The sequence below is a fragment of the Polypterus senegalus genome, chromosome 12 (assembly GCF_016835505.1).
Source record: "Polypterus senegalus isolate Bchr_013 chromosome 12, ASM1683550v1, whole genome shotgun sequence".
Taxonomy (NCBI): domain Eukaryota; kingdom Metazoa; phylum Chordata; class Cladistia; order Polypteriformes; family Polypteridae; genus Polypterus; species Polypterus senegalus.
Window position 1 is genome coordinate 5960799 of NC_053165.1, and position 22139 is coordinate 5982937.

General features: G+C 44.1%; 1 protein-coding gene across 1 annotated transcript in view; it reads right to left on the reverse strand.

Annotated features, from left to right (window-relative positions):
* The window catches only part of ptprga (protein tyrosine phosphatase receptor type Ga), a 399554-nt gene that overhangs the window by 52701 nt on the left and 324714 nt on the right, over window positions 1-22139 (reverse strand). Inside the window, exon 13 of the mRNA XM_039770749.1 lies at window positions 13274-13409. Coding sequence (XP_039626683.1) covers window positions 13274-13409 — 136 coding nt within the window. The remainder of the gene's footprint in view (window positions 1-13273; window positions 13410-22139) is intronic.

The window sequence follows — 22139 nt, forward strand, 5'->3', positions numbered from 1 at the left end:
ATTTAATATGCAATGTATTTTAACACTACATGCCTTACATTTCAATCGATGCTGTACTGCAAACGTTAATGCTGAGGTTTATGTTGATTATTTAGATTTCAGCTTGTCTTGGATGGGTAGCACAGCTGGTCTATACTGTATATGTTTAAGTCTCTTCTTCTGGGCACCATGCAGGTGGCAACCTTTTACCAAAGCTCTGTTCCTTTTTTATTCTTTGCGATTACTAGTTTTTGATACTTGTTTTATTAAACAATTAATACTGTTGAGATTAGATAAGAAACACAAAACAGGCAGAGGTCAGAATCGTGAGGACAATGAAATCAAGATGTCAAGAACCAGAGAGGCAAAGCAAAAATCAAAGTCAAGGAACGAAAGGAATTGAGACGCCCAACACCTGAGCCAACCTGAATTCAAAGGGCCAATCACTACTTTTTTTTTGCAGGTCTTCTGTGCAGTTCCGATCTTTCTATTATAAGGTTTTGAGACTCATGGAATTCATTATTTAATCACGTTCTCTCATGATGTTGTTTTGCTTTTCATTTGAGTGCCGCTAGGTTTCTGTTTCTGCTGTCTCCATGGAGATCTATCCCAGAATTCCCGGGGATGCCTTTGCTTGCGATGTCAAGTTTGTGACAAAACAAAGACCACCCCAGATGTTTCAGGGGTATCCGAGTTTAAAGTTTCAAAAGGTCTTTTATTCAGTCCTTCTTGGTTTTGCTATCATTTTGTCTTAAGTTCAGTGACTGGGAATAGAGGGGTGGCACGGTGGCACAGTGGTAGCACTGTTGCCTCACGGTACGGAGACCAAGGTTTGTGTCCCGGGCCTTCCCTGCATGTTCTTCCCGTGGCTATGTGGGTTTTTTTTCCGGGTGCTCTGAATTGTTCCCACTGCCCAAAGAAATGCAGGTTAGGTGAATTGGCGATGCTAAATTGGCCCTAATGTGTGTGTGTGTGTGGACTGGCGCCCTTTGACTTGACTTCATTACGAATTTGATGTCATTTCTGATCCATTGTTGGCCTTCTATGGACATCTACCACATTTCAAACATAAGGATGTGGGGTATTGTTTTAGACCGATTCAAATTTGTAATCACTGACCTTGATGCTATTTTTGATTCTTTACTAGCCCCCTTGAGGTCTCTTTCAGAGGGTAACTAATGACAAGATTCTGTTACGAGTGACAATATTTAAACTTGAAATGTTTGCACTGAAGCACACATTTAAATATTACAAATATTTGACATAACTGTTCTTGTTTATCATGTACTTCTACCTCATGAAGTAATTCTTTACATTTCTTATGAAGACCCCAAATTAGGGCAGCTTATGCTAATTCAGATTTATTTTCTTTTTAAATCAACCTTTCCCCATTTGACTACAACATTTTTTCAATCTTTTAAGACGTAAAGAGAATCCAATTAATTTAGAGAAATGCAGGATCCCTGCTTCACCAATCCTTCAATAACGCCTTCATGATGCCCGTATTACAAACAAGCATATTAATACATTTGCATATATGAATATATATTCAACATTCCGAATTAAAATGACGCCTCCTCCCCCACAAGCTGGATTTCCTGATTAAAGGTTCCTTCTACCTCCGGACCCCCACTCTGCTCTGCTCCTCGGATCAGACGCGCCAGCTGAGGCCTGTGGGGCATCTCGCCAGACACCAGGATGAGCAGCTCAGGCTTCCCTTACTGGCAGGGTGCAGGAAATCAGGCGCGCTCTCGGCGTCACATCAATTAAGACAACAAGGCGGCAACCAGCAAGCCGGTCCTGCGTCACACCAGGCGGCTGACACTTAGCAGCATCTCCGGGACTTCAGTTTGCTTTTGGAACCAAAGAGGATAAGATCATCTGAAATTGGAATCCACTTCCGTGCATTTTGTTCTTATTTGGTTTTAACTAATCAGTTTAAACAAAAATAAATGAGTGCAAAAAGGCACAGGTGCTCAATGACAAAATGTAATTATCAAGAGGCCATCGATATCAAAAGGTAAATATTAGCCGACGCCAGATGAGCCCCCCTGGCCCTCTTAAGATAGACACATTTATTGTGCAGGCTCATTTCAGGCTGAAAAAGGGAAAAAAAAATGGTAGCAGATTGGACGACAGACGTCCCCCACCCCCTTCTCGGACCCCTCCAATCACCACTCCCCTTGCTTTCTTGGTTTTTTTTTTAAATCAGCATTCTTTAACCCTGACAGATCAATACCACCAACACCTGCCATGGCCTGGGCTTCTGATTCCCAGTCAGGCACACTAACAGTGATGAGCCAACCCCACTGAATTCACTATGTCTCAGTGAAAATGTGGTGTGACCTGCAGGGGGTGTTCCAGTATCCCAAACCCCCAGACACAACAGTCCTGGGTTCAAATAAAAGGCCGTTATTTCAGGTGATACCTCCATAGGATTTTAGTTTCCTTCCGGCTGGACTGTACAACCAGCAAGAAGTTCCTCCTTTTGCACCTCCCAGGCAGCCTTCCGACTCTGACCACCCAGTGGTGAACAGCAGCACACACTAACAAGAACAAGAATGGTAATAACTGATTACTTTTAGATAGCACACCTCTAACCTACTCAAAGCGCTTTACACAGACAGAGGAGAGCCACTTCAACCACCACCAATGTTAACATCCACTTGGAAGATGAGATGACGGCCATTGTTGCTCCAGTACACTTGCCACACATTAGCCATGACGTTGTAAAGGGGTGATAGTTAGCCAATTGGAGACAGAGGATGATTGGTTGGCCAGAATGACCAGGCCGTGGTGGGCAGTTTTGCTAGGACATTGGGACACATTCGACTCTTTATGAAGGATAACCAGGGATCTTTCATGGCCACAGAGTGTTGGGACCTCAGGTTTTACATCTTATCTGAAGGACTTTTAATGACACGGTGTCCCTGTGACTACACTGGGGCTTTGGGATCCACTCACAGACCACGCCAGGCCAGCGTCCTCTACTGGCCTCACCAGCACCTCCTCCAGCAGCTGCCCAAGATTTTCCATGAACTGGCCAGGCCCAAACATGCGTAGCTTCAGGTGAATTACCTGTTCTCAAGTGCAGGTGGGATGTCTGCTGGATGAGGGCAGCACTCCTGCAGGATTAGGAGGGGTATGCTCCATGGTGGTGGTGGTGGTGGTAGCATCAGGGGACTTGGAGACTACGGAGGGTGGAAGGAAAGCTGAAGACTGCATAATACAGAGATGTCCTCAATGAAAACCCACTCAGAGCACTCTGGACCTCACAGACGACACAGGAGTGGCTTGGGGACAACTCTGGGAATGTCCTGGAGTGGCCCAGTCAGAGCCCAGACTTAAACCCAAATGAAGATCTCTGTATGGACCTGAAAATGGCCGTCCACCGACGGTCTCCACCCCACCTGGCAGAGCTTGAGAAGATCTGCAGAGAAGAGTGGCAGAAAATCCTTCAATCTAGTTGTGTTAAACTTTTCACATCAAATACAAAAAGACTCCAAGCTGGAATCGCTGTTAAAGGGGCTTTGACTAAGTACTGATTTAAGGGTCTGAACACTCAGTTTTTAATTTGTAATAAATTTGCAGAAAATCCTCAAGCCCTGTTTTCACTTTGAATGTTGCTTGACGAGGGAAAAAATTTATTTTAATGCTTTGAGCACATGGCCGTAACATAACAATGTGAACAGTGAAGGGGTCCGAAGACTTTCTGAAGGTGCTGCACGTTTATTTTGCGCCCTGCTGTCTCATAAATTGTCCTTTATTTAAAACAAATGGACATTTTCTAATGATGCTGAAAACTTTCTATTCATCCACCTCCGTTTGAAAACCTCTCGTTCTAATTCAGAGTCAGGGCAGCCACAATGGGGGCAAAGGGAGCGGCACCCCCTCCCGCAGAGTTTTTATTTATTTTTTTTAAAACCACTTTTGCTAACTTAACTTTGGTCCTAAAATGAGTTGCACTCTGCGAATGGTCAGCTATCTGCACTAACCAAACGGGATGTGTCAGCTGCAAGTGGGAATAAATACGGCGGTGGTCACAACCTCTGAACTAACTTTTGTGGTAAGTTTGCAACGTTTGTACCACTTATGGGGTAAAGTGTATTAGTGGCAAATCTACTTTCGGTTTGAGTCTGTGTTTTTTTATTTAGTAAGTAAGTTGATCTCTCCCGATCCAAACTGGAGGAGACCTCTTTCCACAGCTCCCAGTGGTGGTTCTCCAAGTACCCCAGCAGAGCTGCTTACCAGAATTACAGCTCCCATGTTGCCCTGCTGGTGTACAAATGGGAGGTCCATCAGCTCCCAAATACACTAGATGGCAGCATCTGGCTATCTGTCCACAGGGGACAGTCTCCTTCTGTCCTTCTGCTGACCTGGCCTGGACAGCCCATCCATCCGAGACCTTCCCAGCCAGGTAAGGTGCCATCCATCTCGTGTTTTCTATCCACATCTCCTGCTATCGCAGTGTTTATTGAATCAACACTTAGATACCTTCTCGTATTCAGGTCAGCACCTTCTCATTCATCTGCCTTTTTGGGACACCAAATCGCTCTTTCCACAAGCACCATAGGCTCATTCACTCCTAGGCGGCTACTAGAAATCTCACCCACTAAGCTACAGGGAGCTTGGCCAGCGGGCCGGATGGTTGGATTGACGGATACACACACACACACACACACACACACTCAGACACCAAGCATTTGAGACCTTGTGAGAATACGAATGGACGACCTAAGACGTGGATTATGCAGCACGAGTAACAGGAGAGTACTTCACGAAGGTTTTCAAAACGTGGTCTGTCATATTGGATTACTGAGTGTAGTCTGATGGGTAAAAACGGCACATTTATCCATTTAGTATTAAATCTTCAGCACAATCCAGTGTGCAGAAGGTGACGGGGTCTGAGTACCAACATAATCCACTGTACGGTGCTTTTGTTACTTAAGTACATTTAATATCAGAAACGTCATTGTGCAGTTTTACCTTTCTGCTATGGTGTCTCTGCTTCTGCTCAAGCGCGGCAGTTGAGCACTTTATACAACGCGAGTGCTGGGTGACACGCTGTCCAAGGATGAAACAGTTAGGGTTTCAGTGACAGCTGGGGCCACTGGGAGGGGGCTGCAGGGACGGTGAATCCCCCTCGCTCTCAGTGACCCTTGACCTTGGTCTCTATGTCTCTCAAAGCTTCACGCAGGCCTATGGTCCACAGATGGGAAAACAAAAGTGGATTTCACGTCTGAGTCTGCAAATGGGCGGTGAGTTTAAAGCCGTGGGCTCACCAGGAGGTTAGTGGACAGTTGAAGTAGCCAGCAGATGTGGACACGAGTGAGGCAGCCCCTGGGGATCATTGCAGCCATGCACCTTGTACTGCCAAGAGGGGGTCTGGACCCACATGATTCTGTACTGGCATAAACTGAGATACTGCAGTGGCCCCCGGCTGTTACTTTAAAACAAATGCTTCAACAAGAATAAGGAGACACAGTTGGAAATGTCATCTCATCTAATTTTCTTAACTGCTTTTCCTGGTGAGGGTTGCGGTGGCAGTAGGCCAAGAAGGTCAGCACAGACTCCTCTGCACCCCCCCCAGCCTCATATTCCAGCACTTCCTGGGGAATTCCCAGGCTTTTTTCCAAGTCAGCTAAGAGATATAATCTCCACAGTGTGTCCTGGGTTTGCTACAAGTCTCTAGCTCTAGGACTAGCCGCCTGGGGGGCATCCTGACGGTACACCCAAACAACCTCAAGCGGCTCATCTTGATATGGAGGAGCCGAGTCTCTCCCGACTCGCTGAGCTTCTCATCCTATCAGGCGGTGTCAGTTTAGTGGCCCCCGCAGAACGACCTCATGTCTGCCGTTTGTACCTGCACTCTCATTCTTTGGGTCATTACCAACAGCCCATGACCAGAGGAGAGGGATGTATACTGACCGGTAAGCCAAGAGTTTTGTCTTTAGACTCAGCTACAGCTTCACTATAATGGATCGGTTCAGAGCCCGCAGAACAGCTGCACCACTGCACCAATCCGCTTGTCAAATTTCACAGTTCTCTTTTCATCGCTCATGAACAAGATCACAAGATACTTGAACTCCTCCACTATAAGCACTTGCACCCACCTCACCTGATGGCAGCAATTCACTCTTTTCCGAGAGAGAACCACAATCTCAGACTTGGAGGTGCCAGTTTCCATCACTCGAGTGTGTGCTGAAGGTCACATGCAGGTGAAGCAGTACAACGTCATCTTGATAACGTAACGATGCCACCACTAGCCCTACCAACTGGACACCCTCACATCCTCGGCTGCCCCTTCATATCCTGTCTATGAACACCACAGACATGGAGTAGTGATGAGACACGGTCTTGACGGACCCCGACACCCTCAGTGAAGGACTTTGGCTTAACAGCAGGTATGCCGGACACAGCTCTCACTACGTTCATATAGGGAACGAATGGCAGGCATGAGTGGCCCTGTGACCCTACAATCCCGCAGCAGCTCCCACAACACCTGCCGAGGGCACTCACATACAAAACTCACATCGACTGCAAACATGGAAACTTGTTAAGGGTAAATTTTGCATAAACATTAGGACGTTTTCTTCACACAGAGAACAATAGACACATGGAATAAGTGACCATGTAGCGTGGCACAGAGCAGGACTTTAGGGACCTTCAGAACTTGACTTGATGTTACTTAGGAAGAATTAAATGGATAGGATTGACGAGCTTTGGGTGGGCTCAATGGTCTGTTCTCGCGGTGGGTGAGTTCACAAAATAAAGAACTGAATGAACGAATCTCCTTCATGACATCTTCTCACTTTGCCAACCTTCTCCACCCCCAGCATAACATTTACGTCTCTTATGCCCACATTCCCATCTTAAATCGCTTAAGGGGTAAATGGATCAGTCACTTGGAGATGACCAAGAATGAAGCTTTGTGACTAACAACGTGCGTCAATAATACGGTGAATATCAATCGCGTGCGGACACTCGGGTGGGGGGGGCTGCCTCGTCACGCTGTATTACACAAAAAGCTTTGCTCCAACATCTCATGTCATATTTTTTTGATGCAACAGGCAAATCCCGGCAGAGAAGTAAAGACAATCTGCTGTCCGGATGGTTCGAGTCTTTATCGCCCATCTTTGTCCGAACATTGCACGTCATGTTTTGTGAAGCCTTCAGTTGGCCGAGCCTTTTTCATTTAGTCTTTGCCTAATAAACAGGAGCTACTTGGAACGGACATCTCAAAGCTCAGTTCGCAGCAGGGGGTCCGGCTGTCATGGCAACAGGAAACTTAAGAAAATGTGCATAGGGCCTCTGAGTATCCGCTTAGGAAAAAACAGAACAAAAAAAAAAAAAACAGATGTAGGATAGTGGGAGGACAGCCGGGCCGGGCCCCACTTTCACAAAATCAGTCTTGAACCTGGACATGGGAATATGAAGCCTATGTGAGGAACAAAAGCAGCGCAGGACAACATGGCATCCCATAAATTTGGACACGTCCGGTCCTTTTCATGATACGTCACTCACAAGCTCAACCGTATTAAGCATTCACACGTCTGCATGACTTCTGCTGAAGGAGCTAAATGCAAAAATCCACTTCCAGAATTATGAGTGCACCTGTCAATGTGTTTTAATCTTTATTTTATACAGTGACTTTTACAAAGTGATTAGAAAGGTGTCAAGACACAGACCACCGTGTAATCGGCTAAAACAAACCCACCGAGAGGAATCTGATGAACATCTGGCTTGTCGTCTTTATCCCTTTCCGCCTTCCGTCTCCAGCTCATTACTGTGCCACAGACCCTGTGCTTCTCCACTACATTTAAAAGTCCTGCCGTTCCATAACCACCCCCTACCCCTACCCCCGCCCCATCCTCAGGGGCTCAATTAGTCATAATTAACATCCGTAGCTCATTGAGCAGGAGACGAGATAAAGTGTTCAAAACAGGGTGGCCAAGCTAAGGGAAGACATAAGTGCAGAGTGGCGTTCATCTACTGAGACTAAAAGCTGACCTTAAACGTACAATCCTCTCGGATGTGCTCGGAAGCTGGGCCTTGGGGACAGGGGCAACAGACAACGAAAGGAGACAAGGAGGAATAAATGGCGAAAAGGGAGACCGCACTTCCGACTCTTTTTGATACAGTTCAGCCTGAGCGACTCCTGCCCTTTTAGTTGCGTCTGTACTTGACTCTCAGTTTTGTATACGGCATGGCAGGCAGATTTTATAATGGCTGGCCGCCTCCTTCAGTTCATAAGACAAACAGGCAACGGAACCTGCTGGCTGCACCGAAATAAAGACGAGACACAAACCAAGCTGGGAGGAGAAGCTCAGTGGCAGCTTCGGCTTTGTGTGACGATGACCAGCCCTATGTGACACTTGACTGTTTGGACTACAGAGGAGGGGCTTGGCACATGGCTGCCAGTTCTGAACGTAATTTAATGTAGTTTTGTGCAACTACATTTTTATATCAATCTTTAAATGACATGCATATTAATATGAATACATCAATCTTTATTTTATATAGCCCCTTTCAGGGAGTACACACACCACACCACAATGTACTTTAAAAAGCAAACAAGAATACATTACAACCAGACAGACAGAAATGGTATTGTGTGTTATATACAGTACGGACGGACAGGCAGAAAGATGGCACGTTAGCAAAGGAGGGAATTTTTGTTTATTACAGGCCTTCAATAAATAAATATATAAACTTTATGACTAGCTACGACAGTCCTCTTCAAATACACACCAGAAAAGGTGGCAGGCAGTGTGGTGCAATGATTAAGGCTTTGACTTCAAACCTGAGGTTGTGGGTTCAAATCCCACCACAGACACTGTGTGACCCTGAGCAAGTCACTTCACCTGCCTGTGCTCTAATTAGAAAACCAAAAGAAATGTTGTAAGTCGCTTCGGATACAATCGTCAGCCAAATAAGTAAATGTAGATAAAGGGAGCAGTCACAGTCTACACAGATAGGAAAGGTGCTATATAAGAGACAGATGTGAAAGGCACTATATAATAGATAGGTTTATTTTGAGGTCCTTTTACTCTTTTTTGCCCTTTTGTGTTCAGCGGTGGATATGAATCTGGGATGCTGGATTCCCTAAGGAAGGAGCACCAATATATTGTAACACACAAGTGGATTTTTGTAGTCCTTAATAAAAGGACAAGTGTCCGTGTGTGTCTGTGTACCTGTGCATCTGTCTGGTTGCTAGGGTTAAGAAGAAAAATTATAAATCTGCAAAACATGTAGAAGGGGAGTTAAAAAAAAGACAATAAAAATACCAAATAAGGGGCTAGAAATAAGAAAACTGTCTTATCAGTAGTGTGGTAGCCACTTTCTTGCACCCGCTCGGGCCACATGAACAAGGTTTATATCTGTAATGCTAATGACTGATAACTTTGTATGGAGGGCAATGGATGAGTGAAAGTAACAATAAATTGATGCATACATCTGGAAACCAAAGGCCCGCCATGACTAGGCTAGAGTCACTAAAATAGGCCAATGTCATTGTGACCGCCGCTGCATTTTCTCAGCAAAACACTTCGACTATAAGAGTAGTCATATCGATGAGCAACACTGAAAGGAATCGTAATAAACAGGTGGCTCTATCGCAACAGGAAAAGGCGCCTTGAGGTAAATGGACTGAGAGTGTATTATTATACCGGACCAAGAGGACAACCCACTTATCAAGTAAAAAAACATGAGGTCTACGTTGGTCACTTAGATTTCAACCTGTCTTAGGTGGGCAGCACAGCTAGCATATTGATATTCTGCTATACAGAACTTTAACATTTCCATACGGTCAAACAGGAGGCCACTTCTATTCTGAGGTACTTTGAGGTTAACAAAGACCACCACCACCACCGGGACTTCAGTTGTGCAGACCCTTGAGCCACATGTGCAACACTCAGGATGAAAGGCAAAAAAAAAGAAGCCAAGCAAATCTCCCTGAGCCGTCACAGATTAGATTCCACACCAACAAATCTAATTAGCCCATCTGCAGTCTGGCTCTCCACCGTCTAGGAGAGGTCAGAAAGACCCTGGGACTCAAATGAACTATTTTACAAAAATCTATTGATTGTAATGGCTGATTGATGTGTCCCAGAGGGCCCTTCCTGATCATCACCCAATAAACTGGCGGTCCAATGCACTTGAGCATAATGATGAGCAGCAGATGATGCCACCTTCAGAATGAAAGACAAATGTCTGCCTATAAATGTGAATGGAGCAGTACGGGCCTTGTGAGGTTTCAGTCAGGATTCCTCACCCACCACCCAACTCCGAGTTCAAAGGTGTTATGTTTAGTGGTCTTGATAACAGCCTTCCAGGAATAGAATTAACTGTTGTTTTAGGCATTTGATTTTAGCGGAGACCCTAAAATGTGGTCACTCACACATGGACGACAATTTAAAGAAAACCAAAGGGGAACACAAGTCATGAGTCTGTATACGAGCAGGAAGTCAAGAGCACTAAACCAAAGTTGACTTCTTAAAGCCCAATAAGTAAAGTTTAAAAGTGAAAGAGCAGACGCTAAACAAACCAAAAGCTAATCTTACACATCATGGCTACTGAACAAATACACAAAATGGTGCGGATGATGACACCACTGTTGGAGAGGGTAAAACAAAAAGAAAGACATGGCCACTAATGCTTGAGGATGAGTCCTACGATGAGCTTCGACGTCAGTCTCAGTTTTTGTGAGGAGGTCCCACCACTTCCACCCCAGGAACATTTAAAGAGTGACACCAATCAATGACAAAACTCATTTCTAATAAGGATAGGGCTCTCGGAAGCGACAGTTGAAAGTGAAGACCACACAGGCTTAGAAGAGCACAGTGCCTACTGTAAAAATGGGATATTAGAAATGTTTGGGTGAGACCCCTTGTTTCCAGTGAAGTGTACCGTGAATGCTACAGCAGACAACGACATTTTAGACAAATTTGGAGCAGGACAAGCATGATTGTCTGCTGTGGTCCATAAAGACATGGAGGTACCCAAGGGGCCTGCACAGAGTCCTGATATCAACCCTACCGAACACCTTTGGGATGAATTGTTCACACCAGTTGTTTGTCAGATCTTTCAAAATCATTACCTGACCTCACAAATGCTCTTTTGCCCACACACACTACGAAACATTGTGGAAAGCCATCTGAGGAGAGTGGAGGCTCTTATAGCCTCAAAGGGTTGGTAGAGCAGGCCCATATTAACGCCCATGGTTTTGGAATGGGATGTCTAGAAAGCGTCTATTGGTGTGATGAAAAGGTGTCCATATAGTGTATTTGCGGCTACCCATTTAAGCCCAGCATAGCTTCTAAGAAGGGTGAGATCAGTTCCACTGCTGCTATACTTTAGCTGATGGCGTTCCCAGTGTTTAAATGTGTTCCCCGTCATCCAAAATTAACTTCAATGGGGCTGAAATACTATACAGGAGACTGCAGCAGCCCCAACAAACGAGGCAGCCAAAATCAAAAATAACAATGGGCAACATTTACTTTCCCTGGAACTTGATATATCATTTAATCTTATTGTGCCGAACTTCTTATGAAATATTAATGCAATAATAAATAACCAGATGTTTTAACATGTGTTACCATAAACAAATGTGCAGATATACAGTATATGTGTGTGTTTAGCTCTCCATCTCAAGATTACATGCATATGCAGATACTTACACACATAAACGGAGCTGAATTTGTGCCAGAGCTGACCCTCTGATTTTAAGCCTAATGTTCTTCAGAACCTCCGCGTACACACAGGGACCCCAAAATCAACATAAAACATTTGTTTTTCATTTTTTATAGTGTTCAAAAAAACAAAGTTTATCAAAAGAGACTCTACTTAAACTTTAGGAAAGTAGCCTATTTAACGTTGTACCAATTTGTTTTTTGATTTGCTGATGTGAAAAAAGTGACCCCAAAATACAGCAAGCTGCACAAATCAAAATGAGAGACCATTGGGTTTGTATCGCTGGTCCCGGCACATTGGGCGCGGGACACTGAAATGGAGTTTGAAAGATAAAAGGAATGGGGATAGAGATGCAACAGACGAGGATGAGGAGAGTGAAAACTCTAATACAAGTGTGCCAGACAGAATGTGGACAATTTAAGATGGCAAAATATCCAAGTGAAATACTCATTTATGTACGGGAGAATACGTGGAAAGAGGACTGATTTAATTTATTATGCCGATGACTTAATTCAGCGTTAACAGCACTGCATTCTGGGGCTCAAATTGCTGTTGTCGGTGCTCCGCCATTCAGTCACAGTCTTAAAAATTAGGGTGCTTTTTTTAAGGGCAATGCCACAGGGAAGCCATGTTTGGATCCTGAAAGAAATATCCACAGGAAAGTTCCAGAAGAAACCTTTCATTTAGATTTCTAACAATGTACAATTCTAATTATGAATAGAAGAGAACAGACTTGTGAAATGCCAAAGGGTCCCTGATTTTAAAACAACTCTCACTGAATACAGTCACGCATCTTTAGGGTCTTTGGGAACAACTGCTGCATGTTGTTTTTATTTCTTCTGAATCAATTAAATATTTTAATTGTGGGAGAGCTGGACACAAGGCCAATGAGCATGAATGTTATAAGCAATGAAGGGGGCGAGGAAGACTAGGATGACAACACTACAGAGAAGGAGTCTGATGCGGTGGACGAGGCATCAGATCATGGCTCTGGTGTAGTGAAGCTTCATGCATGTGGTAGTAAGATGTGTTGTTGTGATATGTATTTGAGAGGATGGTCGTTTTGTAGAATGGAAAAATATTTATTTGTTTATTGAGCCTCCATAAAAAGTGAAGTTTCTCTCTGTGGACAAAAAAAGTTCTATCTATTACATAGTGCCTTTCTGTCGATCTGTCATGCCTGTATAGTGCCTTTCCTATCTATCATATAGCCTCTTACAGTATCTATCTATCTATCTATCTTACAATGCCTTTCATATCTGTCATATGGAGTTTTTCCTATTGATCAATCATATAGTGCCTTTCATGTCTACATGTCCATCTATCATATAGTGCCTTTCTATCTATTATATAGCCTCTTTCCAATCTATATATCTATTATATAGTGCCTTACCTGTCTATCATTCTACGTTCAGTAATGGAGTGGCACCCTGTCCGGGTTTGGTTTCTGCTTTGTACCCCACGCTAAACCAAATTAAACAGGTTTGAACTTGGACAGACATATATGCATGCGTATTTCACAAGGACACGCTATATGTTCTGTATATATTCTGCACACACACACACACACACACACACACAACTGTCTTATTTGCAGACTTACCTCCAGTAAACAAGCACAGCCACGAGGAGAATCAGGCAGACAAATGTAAGCGCCGAGACGACCACCAGAGGAATGATCCACTCCAACTTGGCTGAGGAATGGCCCGAGTTGGCCATGTTCGAGACGCTGTTATTTTCTGTAAATATAAAGAAAGGACGGTGATTCAGATGTACCTATAAGTAAACACACAAACAAACACTTTCACCAGCAGCCGTAAAGGAATGCTGTAGCAGGAAATTCAATAAGGACAGGATTGGAATCAGTAATGGGAAGTAAAGAAAACGAATTACCACTGCAGAAAATAAAATAATATTTGTATGAGAAATTTCCAGAAAAAATAAAGCATTACAAATCCTGTCTCTGGTATTTCAGTGTCACACAGCCAAAGCTAAAATACAAAGTGTATTATTATTCACATAATGAATAAATTAATCTAGCAGCAAACTGCTCCACTACACATTAGATTGGCCCCCAGATTAGCCTGGCGGGCTCTCGCAGTCCGCGTCCCTATCTTGGCAAAACAGAGATCCAGACAGTATCACCTACCATGCCCCAGCTTTCCGGAACAGTTCCAAGCTCTCATTTTTTTCTTCCAGGGTTACCACATTTTCTAAGAGTGTAAACAATGAAGTCCAGGAGACCCTGATAATTGGCTTTTCTCAGCATGCAGCCGCTGCGCAGATAATTGGGGTCTTAAGATGCCACACAACATGTGGGCTCACAGCAGAGTCGAAAATCGCTTAGACGGTCTGCCGGCACGAGTTAATCGAGGAGCTTCGAAGCACAGGGACCCACACGAGTAAAGAGCCGGCGTGCAGCTGCTTCACTTTACCAGGGAGCTAAAAATGGAGCAGGGGCTGCACGTATGGCCACAGCAGAGCTCTGCTCTCATCTCTCAGCGCACTCTCAAAGTAGGCCAGGGCTCCGTTGAGGAAGGTAATGGCCTTTAACAGGCAGGCTTGGCTAAGGTGCTAATCAGAGTGGAGCAGGGGGGTGTGCGTGCCCAGAGTGCAAAATACGGCAGCACACACGGCGCTCCTGGCAGGAAACCAGGACATGATAAAGGAAAGCCGCACACACGCCACCAAATTAACTGCCAGTTAACTCCGATATGGACGGCGTTACTGGAGAGGAGGAATCCCTTCTGTCATTTACACCTTCGTGTGTGACATGGCCACCGTCTCTCTGTCACTGATTAATCTACAGGGAGGAGATTCAAAAATGAGCAATTCATAAATAATAAAAGTGCATGTGTTTCTGATAAAATTAGGAATTACATTTATTGGGTAGACACACTTTGAAGAAATGCTATGGGGGCTTCTTTAGCCAACAGCAATACACCTTTATAGCGCCTTACTGGGACTGGAGCTGGGGCTGGGGTGGCTCTTTTATCAACAGCAAAGTCATAAGTTCCTCTTTTTACTAATTCTGATGTGAATTTGGTTGGGGATTCAGCAGAAAAACAAATTTCCCACTGGTGACAAACTGCTATCTATCTATCTATCTTATAGTGCCTTTCAGATCTATCTGTCTATCCATCTTTCCATCATATAGTGCCTTTTGTATCTAAATTTCTGCCTGTTATATTTTGACTTTCATATCTCTCCATCATGTAGTGCTCCTCATACCCCCCTACCTGTTTTATATAGGGTCTTTAATGTCGACCACCCTACCTCTACTTTGTTTAGTGTCATTCCTCCCCTTTCTTTGTTATCTGGTGCCTTTCATGTCCGTGTGCTTGTCAGTTCATTCGACAGAGCCTTTCATATTTATCTTATAATGTATGTATTTTGCTCCTCACACCTGTTTATTTTGTATGACATTGTTCATATTATGTGTTTGTCTGTCTGTCTTGCATGTTATGCATGTATAGTGCCTTTCATGTCGTATTATCAGTTCAATGTAGCACCTTTCACATCTATCTATCTATCTAATATAAAAGACACACAGGTAGAAGTAGAGCTGTGGTAACATTGCTGCTTCACAACAAGGAGGCTGGAGTTCAAGTCCCAGGTGCTCCCTGCGTGGAGTCTTCATGTTCTCCCCGTGTTCATACAGTTTCCTCCCACAGTTTCAGACAGGTTGAGTGAATTGTTGATATTAAATTAGCCCCTGATGTGTGTGTTTGTGTGTGTTCGGCCTGCGATGGACTGGCACCTGATGTTTAGTCAGCAGCTTCACCCGTGACTCGGCTCTGAATAAGCAGGATTGGAAAATGGATAGATAAACGATGTATAGAACAAAGCCATTGTAAGAATGACATGTTACATCACAGGTGTGTGTGCTTTCTTACATACAACACATTTACAGCGTCTTCAGAAAGTTTTCAGACACTTCACTTTGACATTTACAGCCTTGTGCTAAAACCATCTTACTTTATGAAATTTTTACCTGGTCAAACAACACTTAATAGCATAGAATGACAAAGCGAAAACAGGATTTTAGAATTTTTTGCAAATTTATTAAAACTGAAAAAAAAAAGCTAGGAGATAAATCAATAGACGGAATGGAAAAAGGTCATTTTTGGCTGGCAAACGACAGGTTCTGCCATCTCAGCAGAAGGCTTCTACAGATCTGTTAGAGTAACCGCTGGTTTCTTGGTTGTCTCCTTGACCTGGGAAGCATCCTGGTGGTTTCAAACTTCATCCGTTTTACAATTCTTGAGGCCAATGTGTTCCTGGGAGCATTTAATGCTTTAGACACAGCTTGATCTCCTTGCTGTGACCATGGCTTGGTTTTAGCCCTGTTATGCAGTGTGACTTGTGGGTCGTTCTGTGCAGAGGGACACGTTTGCCTTTCTAAACAACGTGCAGTCCATTCAATTTGCCACAGGTGGACTCCAATCAAGTTCAAGGAACATCTGAAGGAGAATTCAAGCCAACAGGAGGCACCTGAGCACATTTTGGAAGGACACAGAAAAGGATCTGAATACTTCTAGGAATAAGCAATTTCAGTTTGTGATTTTTAACAAATTTGCAAATCTTTTTTCAAAAAGAATGTCATTATGGGTGGCAGTGTGAATTGTGGGAATTTTTAAAAACGTGGACACGTGTGCCTTTCTAAACGACATCCTATTACTTCACTTTCCCACAGGTGGATTCAGTCAAGTTTCAGAAACAGCACCTGCCAGGAGCCATACTGCCTGCACTACAGAACAAGTCATCCATCTGAAGCTAAGCACGTTTGGGCCTGGCCAGTACTTCAATGGGAGACTATCTAGGAAAAAAAACCTAGGCTGCTGCTGCTGACAGAAGTGTGGGCGAGGCCAGCAGGGGGTGCTTACCTTGTGGTCTGAGTGTGGATCTCCAACACCAGGGTGCTGTGACAGGGGGACACTGTGCTGTACAAATGAGACATAAGGCTGAGGTCCTGACTCTCGGAGGTAATACAAGATCCCTGACCTGACCAAGCCTGTCCCTTACTGGCTAACAAACCCTGTCATCCCTTTGTCACCTGATAGCTCATGTGTGGTGAGTGTACTGGGGCTAAATAGCTGCTGTCCCGTCATCCAGAAGGATGGAGCATGTCAGTACTGGGTGAAGTGCCCCCCCCATGTAAAGCGCTATATACTGTAACTGCAATGCCTTCTCCTTCTTCACTTGAGCACAATTTGGAGTGCCACAGCATAGGGTCTGAATACTCCTAGAAATGAGAGATTTCAGTTCACTTTGTCATTATGGGCTACCGAGTGTAGATTGATCGGCGAAGATGTCAACTTTATGCATTAAAAATCGGGAGTGGTCTCCCCTCGACTTTCTCGTATACTCAGAATGGAGATGGATATTTGAGGAGTAAACCACAAGACAAGGATTATATTTTTATATTATGTACATTAAAGAACCACCACCAATAAATCAAATTAAATTAATAATATATTGAACAATTATTATAAAAGTAAAGTTGAATAAATCGGGCTCTGCAGCTGCATGAATAAAAAAAGTACCACTTCTGGTTAACAGAAATATCCGAAAAGTCGATAGAAATCTGCGTTTTGTACCCAATACTTGTATGCAAACTGTGGCTGACCGAAGTGAAAGCGTACTCAAGATATCATGTTTACATACACACACATACACACATACATCATTCCAGAAATGGTATTTTCGGACTTGGTGAGGTCTAAAACATCGAGATTCATCAAAATCTCAACATCGAATCTTTAGATGAATACAATACTTTCCCTATACTTTGTACACGAGAAGGTAAAAATGAAATCAACAAAACAATAAAGTGTGCAGAAAGTGAAGAGAGTTGAGTACGTTTGGAATCCACTGTGTTTTAGACTTCTGTACTTGTAAAGTTTCTTAGGACCATCTTTAGAAAAGAAAAATGCAATTTAAGCAAACTAGCAACCTTCATTTTATATGGCACCTTTCTATACTGAGCACCCATACAAGATGCTTGATAGGTAGAGGAACATACAGCAACCATTTGCCTGGAGGTCTCACAGGTGGAGCTCAGACAGATTACGTGTTCTGCTCAGTGGGTTATCAGCAGAAATGGGAGCTTCTGGTTTAGAGGCTGATATGCCGCCACCACCACAAGGAGGCAGTCAAAAATATGAGTGTTTGAAGCCAGGCGAGAGACGAGACCATAAGATAGGGTCACAGCTACAGAGGCCGTCTCACCTTCACTAATAACACGAATCACACAATCACAGTCCAGAAAACCACCAAGGGATCGAGTACCAATAAACTTTCAGGAATATCCACACCACAACACAGAGGGAGAGTTATCCGTAATCTCGGATGACGGTGAAATGAATGGTGTCCACCTTTTAAATGGTCACATAGAAGCCATCACTCCCAATCACTGCTGGTAACCAAAGCCCTAGCAATCATAAACAATACAGAACACTCGATGGTTGCTCTTATGATGAACAATCAAACGCTGTGGCAGAACATATAATCATTTTAACGTCTTCAAATGAAAGTTTACACCACAAAAATAAATTCCCTGCATGACAAAACCCCAGCAGAAAGAAAATAAAATTCAGACAGATGTAGGGAAATGCCAGAAGCAAATAAATAAGAACTCCAAATCACAAACAGAGGTCAGCTCCTTGGTCACCAAGCTGCACTACATGTCTCCGTAGACAGGAAGATGGAGGCTCTGAAAAAGGACAGCTGCACTTGCTACTCGAGGCAGACCCCTGTCATACACAGCAGCACGATGACACCTCCTGAACTTTTCACCCCCTCGTGGCACTTGCATATTTGGTCCTGGCAGAAGCAAAGCCTAAGCACGACTCGATTTGTGCGCCACACACATGCCAAGCGAAAAGCTGATTTCCAAACAGAGACGTGACTACTGTGCTTTATACCTCCCATCCCAAACGACTACATGCCATTAGAGCTATAATTTAGTCTTCACCCCCATTATTCATAAATGTGGTGGCGATTACATCAATTCAGGTCTACAATATGTCACACTAAGAGCTGCCTGCAGCTCCCCCGTGGTTATAAAACCTGCCCACGCATGTGACTGGCATTTACACGCACAATTCTGAAATAATTAAGTAAACATTGAGAGAGCCTGGCATTTGCTGAGCAGTGTTACTAACTGCTTGGGGTTCAAAGATCTCCAATTGCTGGAAGGGTTTAAAATCACAAACTGGGGAGGCAAATGAAAGCATGTGGAGCTTTAGAGCTGCCAGGACAGCAAGACGTCGGCTGCTGCAAAAAAAACCAAAACACGAGCTGCCGTTTACCACACAGTGGAATGAATCTTCACGTCAAGGTTTAGGCGGCAGCTTCAGTTCAGATGCATGTCAGAAGGCAGCGGCTAACTGATCAGAAAGACGCCAGGGTGAATCCTCCCAATTGTAGGCCTACCGGAGGAAGCAAAATATACACTAAGAAAAAAGTGACGCGCCCTTTGCAGGTGGGCATTCTGAAGGAATGAGTTTAAACTATCAATCGATCCATCGATGGGGACCACTTTGACTTGGAAACACTAAATCAATGATTTGGCCACACCATTGCTTTTTCTTTTTGCTGTAGCTGTGAGCATCAGAGGTAGCCTACAAATCTGGATCTCGAGTTGGTTAACTGACAGGAGACAAAGAGTCCAGATAAGAGGGAAATGGAGAGGGGTCATCAGTGGAGTCTCTCAGGGGGTTACTTTGTCTGATTTATATCAGTGACATTGACTTCGGTGAAGTTAGTAAACTTGTGAAATTTGCAAATGATACAAAAATTGGAGGAATGGCAGACACTGAGGAGGTGGCAAAAAGAAATTCAAAAAAACCTGGACAAGCTTCAGGATGGGGCAAACACTTGAAAAATGGAGTTTAAATTGAAAATGTGCAAAGTTCCATACGTGGACAACAGGAACGTCAATTCTAAAGACTCACAAGATGGGAGACACTGTGCTACAGGCAGCAACCTCTGGAAAGGATTTAGGAGGTTATGTTGACCCAGAGGTTTCTTCATCTAAGACATATGTGGAAACAGTTAAAAAGGTAAAGTAAATGTTAACGTGATATCATAAAAACTATTGAATATCAAAGGTGGGACGTTATGAAACTAAACTTGTGCCTCCTTTGAAACTGGAGGAAGTGCTGACAGGGGGGCAGGTTGTATCCGGGGAGTCAGGGGCTACAAAGCCATAACAGAAGGCCTTCAGGCTGCTCTCCGTCTCCATCATTTCAATCCTGAGAAGAGGAGGAGGACAGGCATGCTGCTGATCTCTGCCACCGCATTCAAAGGCCAACATAACCAACAAAAGATGGACAGCCACCTGCTAGTAAGCTTATGAATGCAAGATGAACGGTTGTAACGGCATTTTGTTTCACACTCATTTTACTTTATTTCTTTGGGCAAATTATCTGCAATCTATATATATTAACTATTTTTTATCTGAATTGAATCTGATCATTAGGTGGTTACCTACGTTACCTAACCTTTGTGGCTGGTTGGCCAGGTGGCAAACATCCGCCATGTCCTCTCAGTTGCAAGAAGCAGATGACAGATATATGATACAGTATCTGCCAAATAGTATAACATGTGTTGTGTACTCTGTGTTATATTTGGCAGATACTGTATCATATATATGCCCAGCCAGAATAATATTAATTGTTGAAGCAGTGGAAGCACAGAGCAGTTCCATTCCCCATACAGCAGGTGGCAGTGGTCTTCTTGTGGCAGCCCTGTTTGAACACCTGCAGGGGTGTTTGAGAGATGGAATACAGAAGTGCAACCCTGCCAGGGTCCTTGGATGATATCAATGGGCACTGTCAGGAGAGGACATCCCTACTTTCCATATGACCTGGAAGTGCTGTGACACCGGAAGCATTCCCAGGTCCGGTTTGAAAAGGAGCCCACCACCTCACACTGGGAAGTCACTTTTGATGAATTTGTTTGTATTGTGGCTGATCTTGAAATGGTGATCACTGGAAGGGTGCTTTGACTGAATAAATATCTTTTATTTAAATTTTGAATTGTGTTAGGTATTACTATGTCTGCAGTCTGGTGCCCCCTGGTGGTTACAATATATAAGATGAGGGTTTGTGTCCATCTGTCACACAATTACCCTCAAATCACTGGGGCTAGAACTTTGATCTTAAACTTAATCAAAGTGTATGATGTGATATATGCTCACGAGGCAAAAAATGTAACTACTGGCAACGTCCGTGTCATAGTATGCCACCTTAGCCACAAGTCAGTACGTGAACTTCCCACTCTATCAGATCTGCCCTGGTTAACCGTAAGAGCTTTGACTGTGAAGTGGAAGGAGCAACAGCAGCTCAGCCACAAAGCCAAAGACCCCATAGACTCACAAAGTGGGGCTGCCGACTGCTAAGGCACGTAGCCATGTGAAAACGGACATTCCTATGTGGCGTCACTCACAAGAGAGCTCCAATCTGCTCCGGGGAGCACCATCAGCATAAGAACTGTCCATCAGGAGCTTCATGAAATGGGTTTCCATGGCCATGAAGCAGCGTTCAAGTCTAAGGTCACTATGTTCAATGCCTGGTGTTAGCTGGAGTGGGGTAAGGCACACCACCATTGCACTCTGGAGCAGTGGACATGTGTTCTCCAAGTGATAAATCGCACTGCAGTAATTGGCAGTCTCATGGACCAATCAGGGATTGGCAGATGCCATTCTGGACTGCACAGTGCCTACTATTAAGGTTGGGGCAGGAGGGATAATGGCAGGATTTGAGCTCGGCCCTTTGGTTCCAGTGAAGGGTACTGTGATTGCTACAGCAAACCAAGACATTTTAGACACCTTTTCGGCCACAGTTTGGGGAAGGACCAGCATGACTGTGCCCCTGTGGTCCATAAAGACATGGAGGGACTCGAGTGACGTGTACGAGCCCTATTGGGATGAGCTAGAGTGCCATTTGTGAGCCTGGTCTTCTCAATTACCATCAGAACATGACCTCACAAGTAGTGTCTTTGGCGGAATGGGCACAAATTCCCAGATACACTCTGAGATCTTGTGGAAGCTGCTCTAAGTGGAGCCAACTCCAAATGAATGCCCACGATTTTAGAAAGTGATGTCCAACAAGTTCATATGGGTGTGATGGTCAGCTGTCCACGAATGCTTGATCAGGCACAGAGAGGCCATGTGCCTGGCAGTAAAAGGGTTCAACAAACAACTGCTTTAAGAAAGATGGAAGGAGGAGAAAGAAGGAGGAAGAAGACTCAGCTGCTTAACATTGTCACTTGGCTTGGTCACCAGATGGACTCTTCTCTCTAACGCACCACAATCCCAGAGTCGGATTTGAGTCCACAGGCGGCATGGTGCTAATGCCAATGACATCTTTCAACTGCCAGCCCTGTTCGCTTCAGGTTTTCATTCTGCCCTCCTACAAGATGAACAGTTTTGAAGCTGGATGCCCAGATGTATGGAAAGCTGA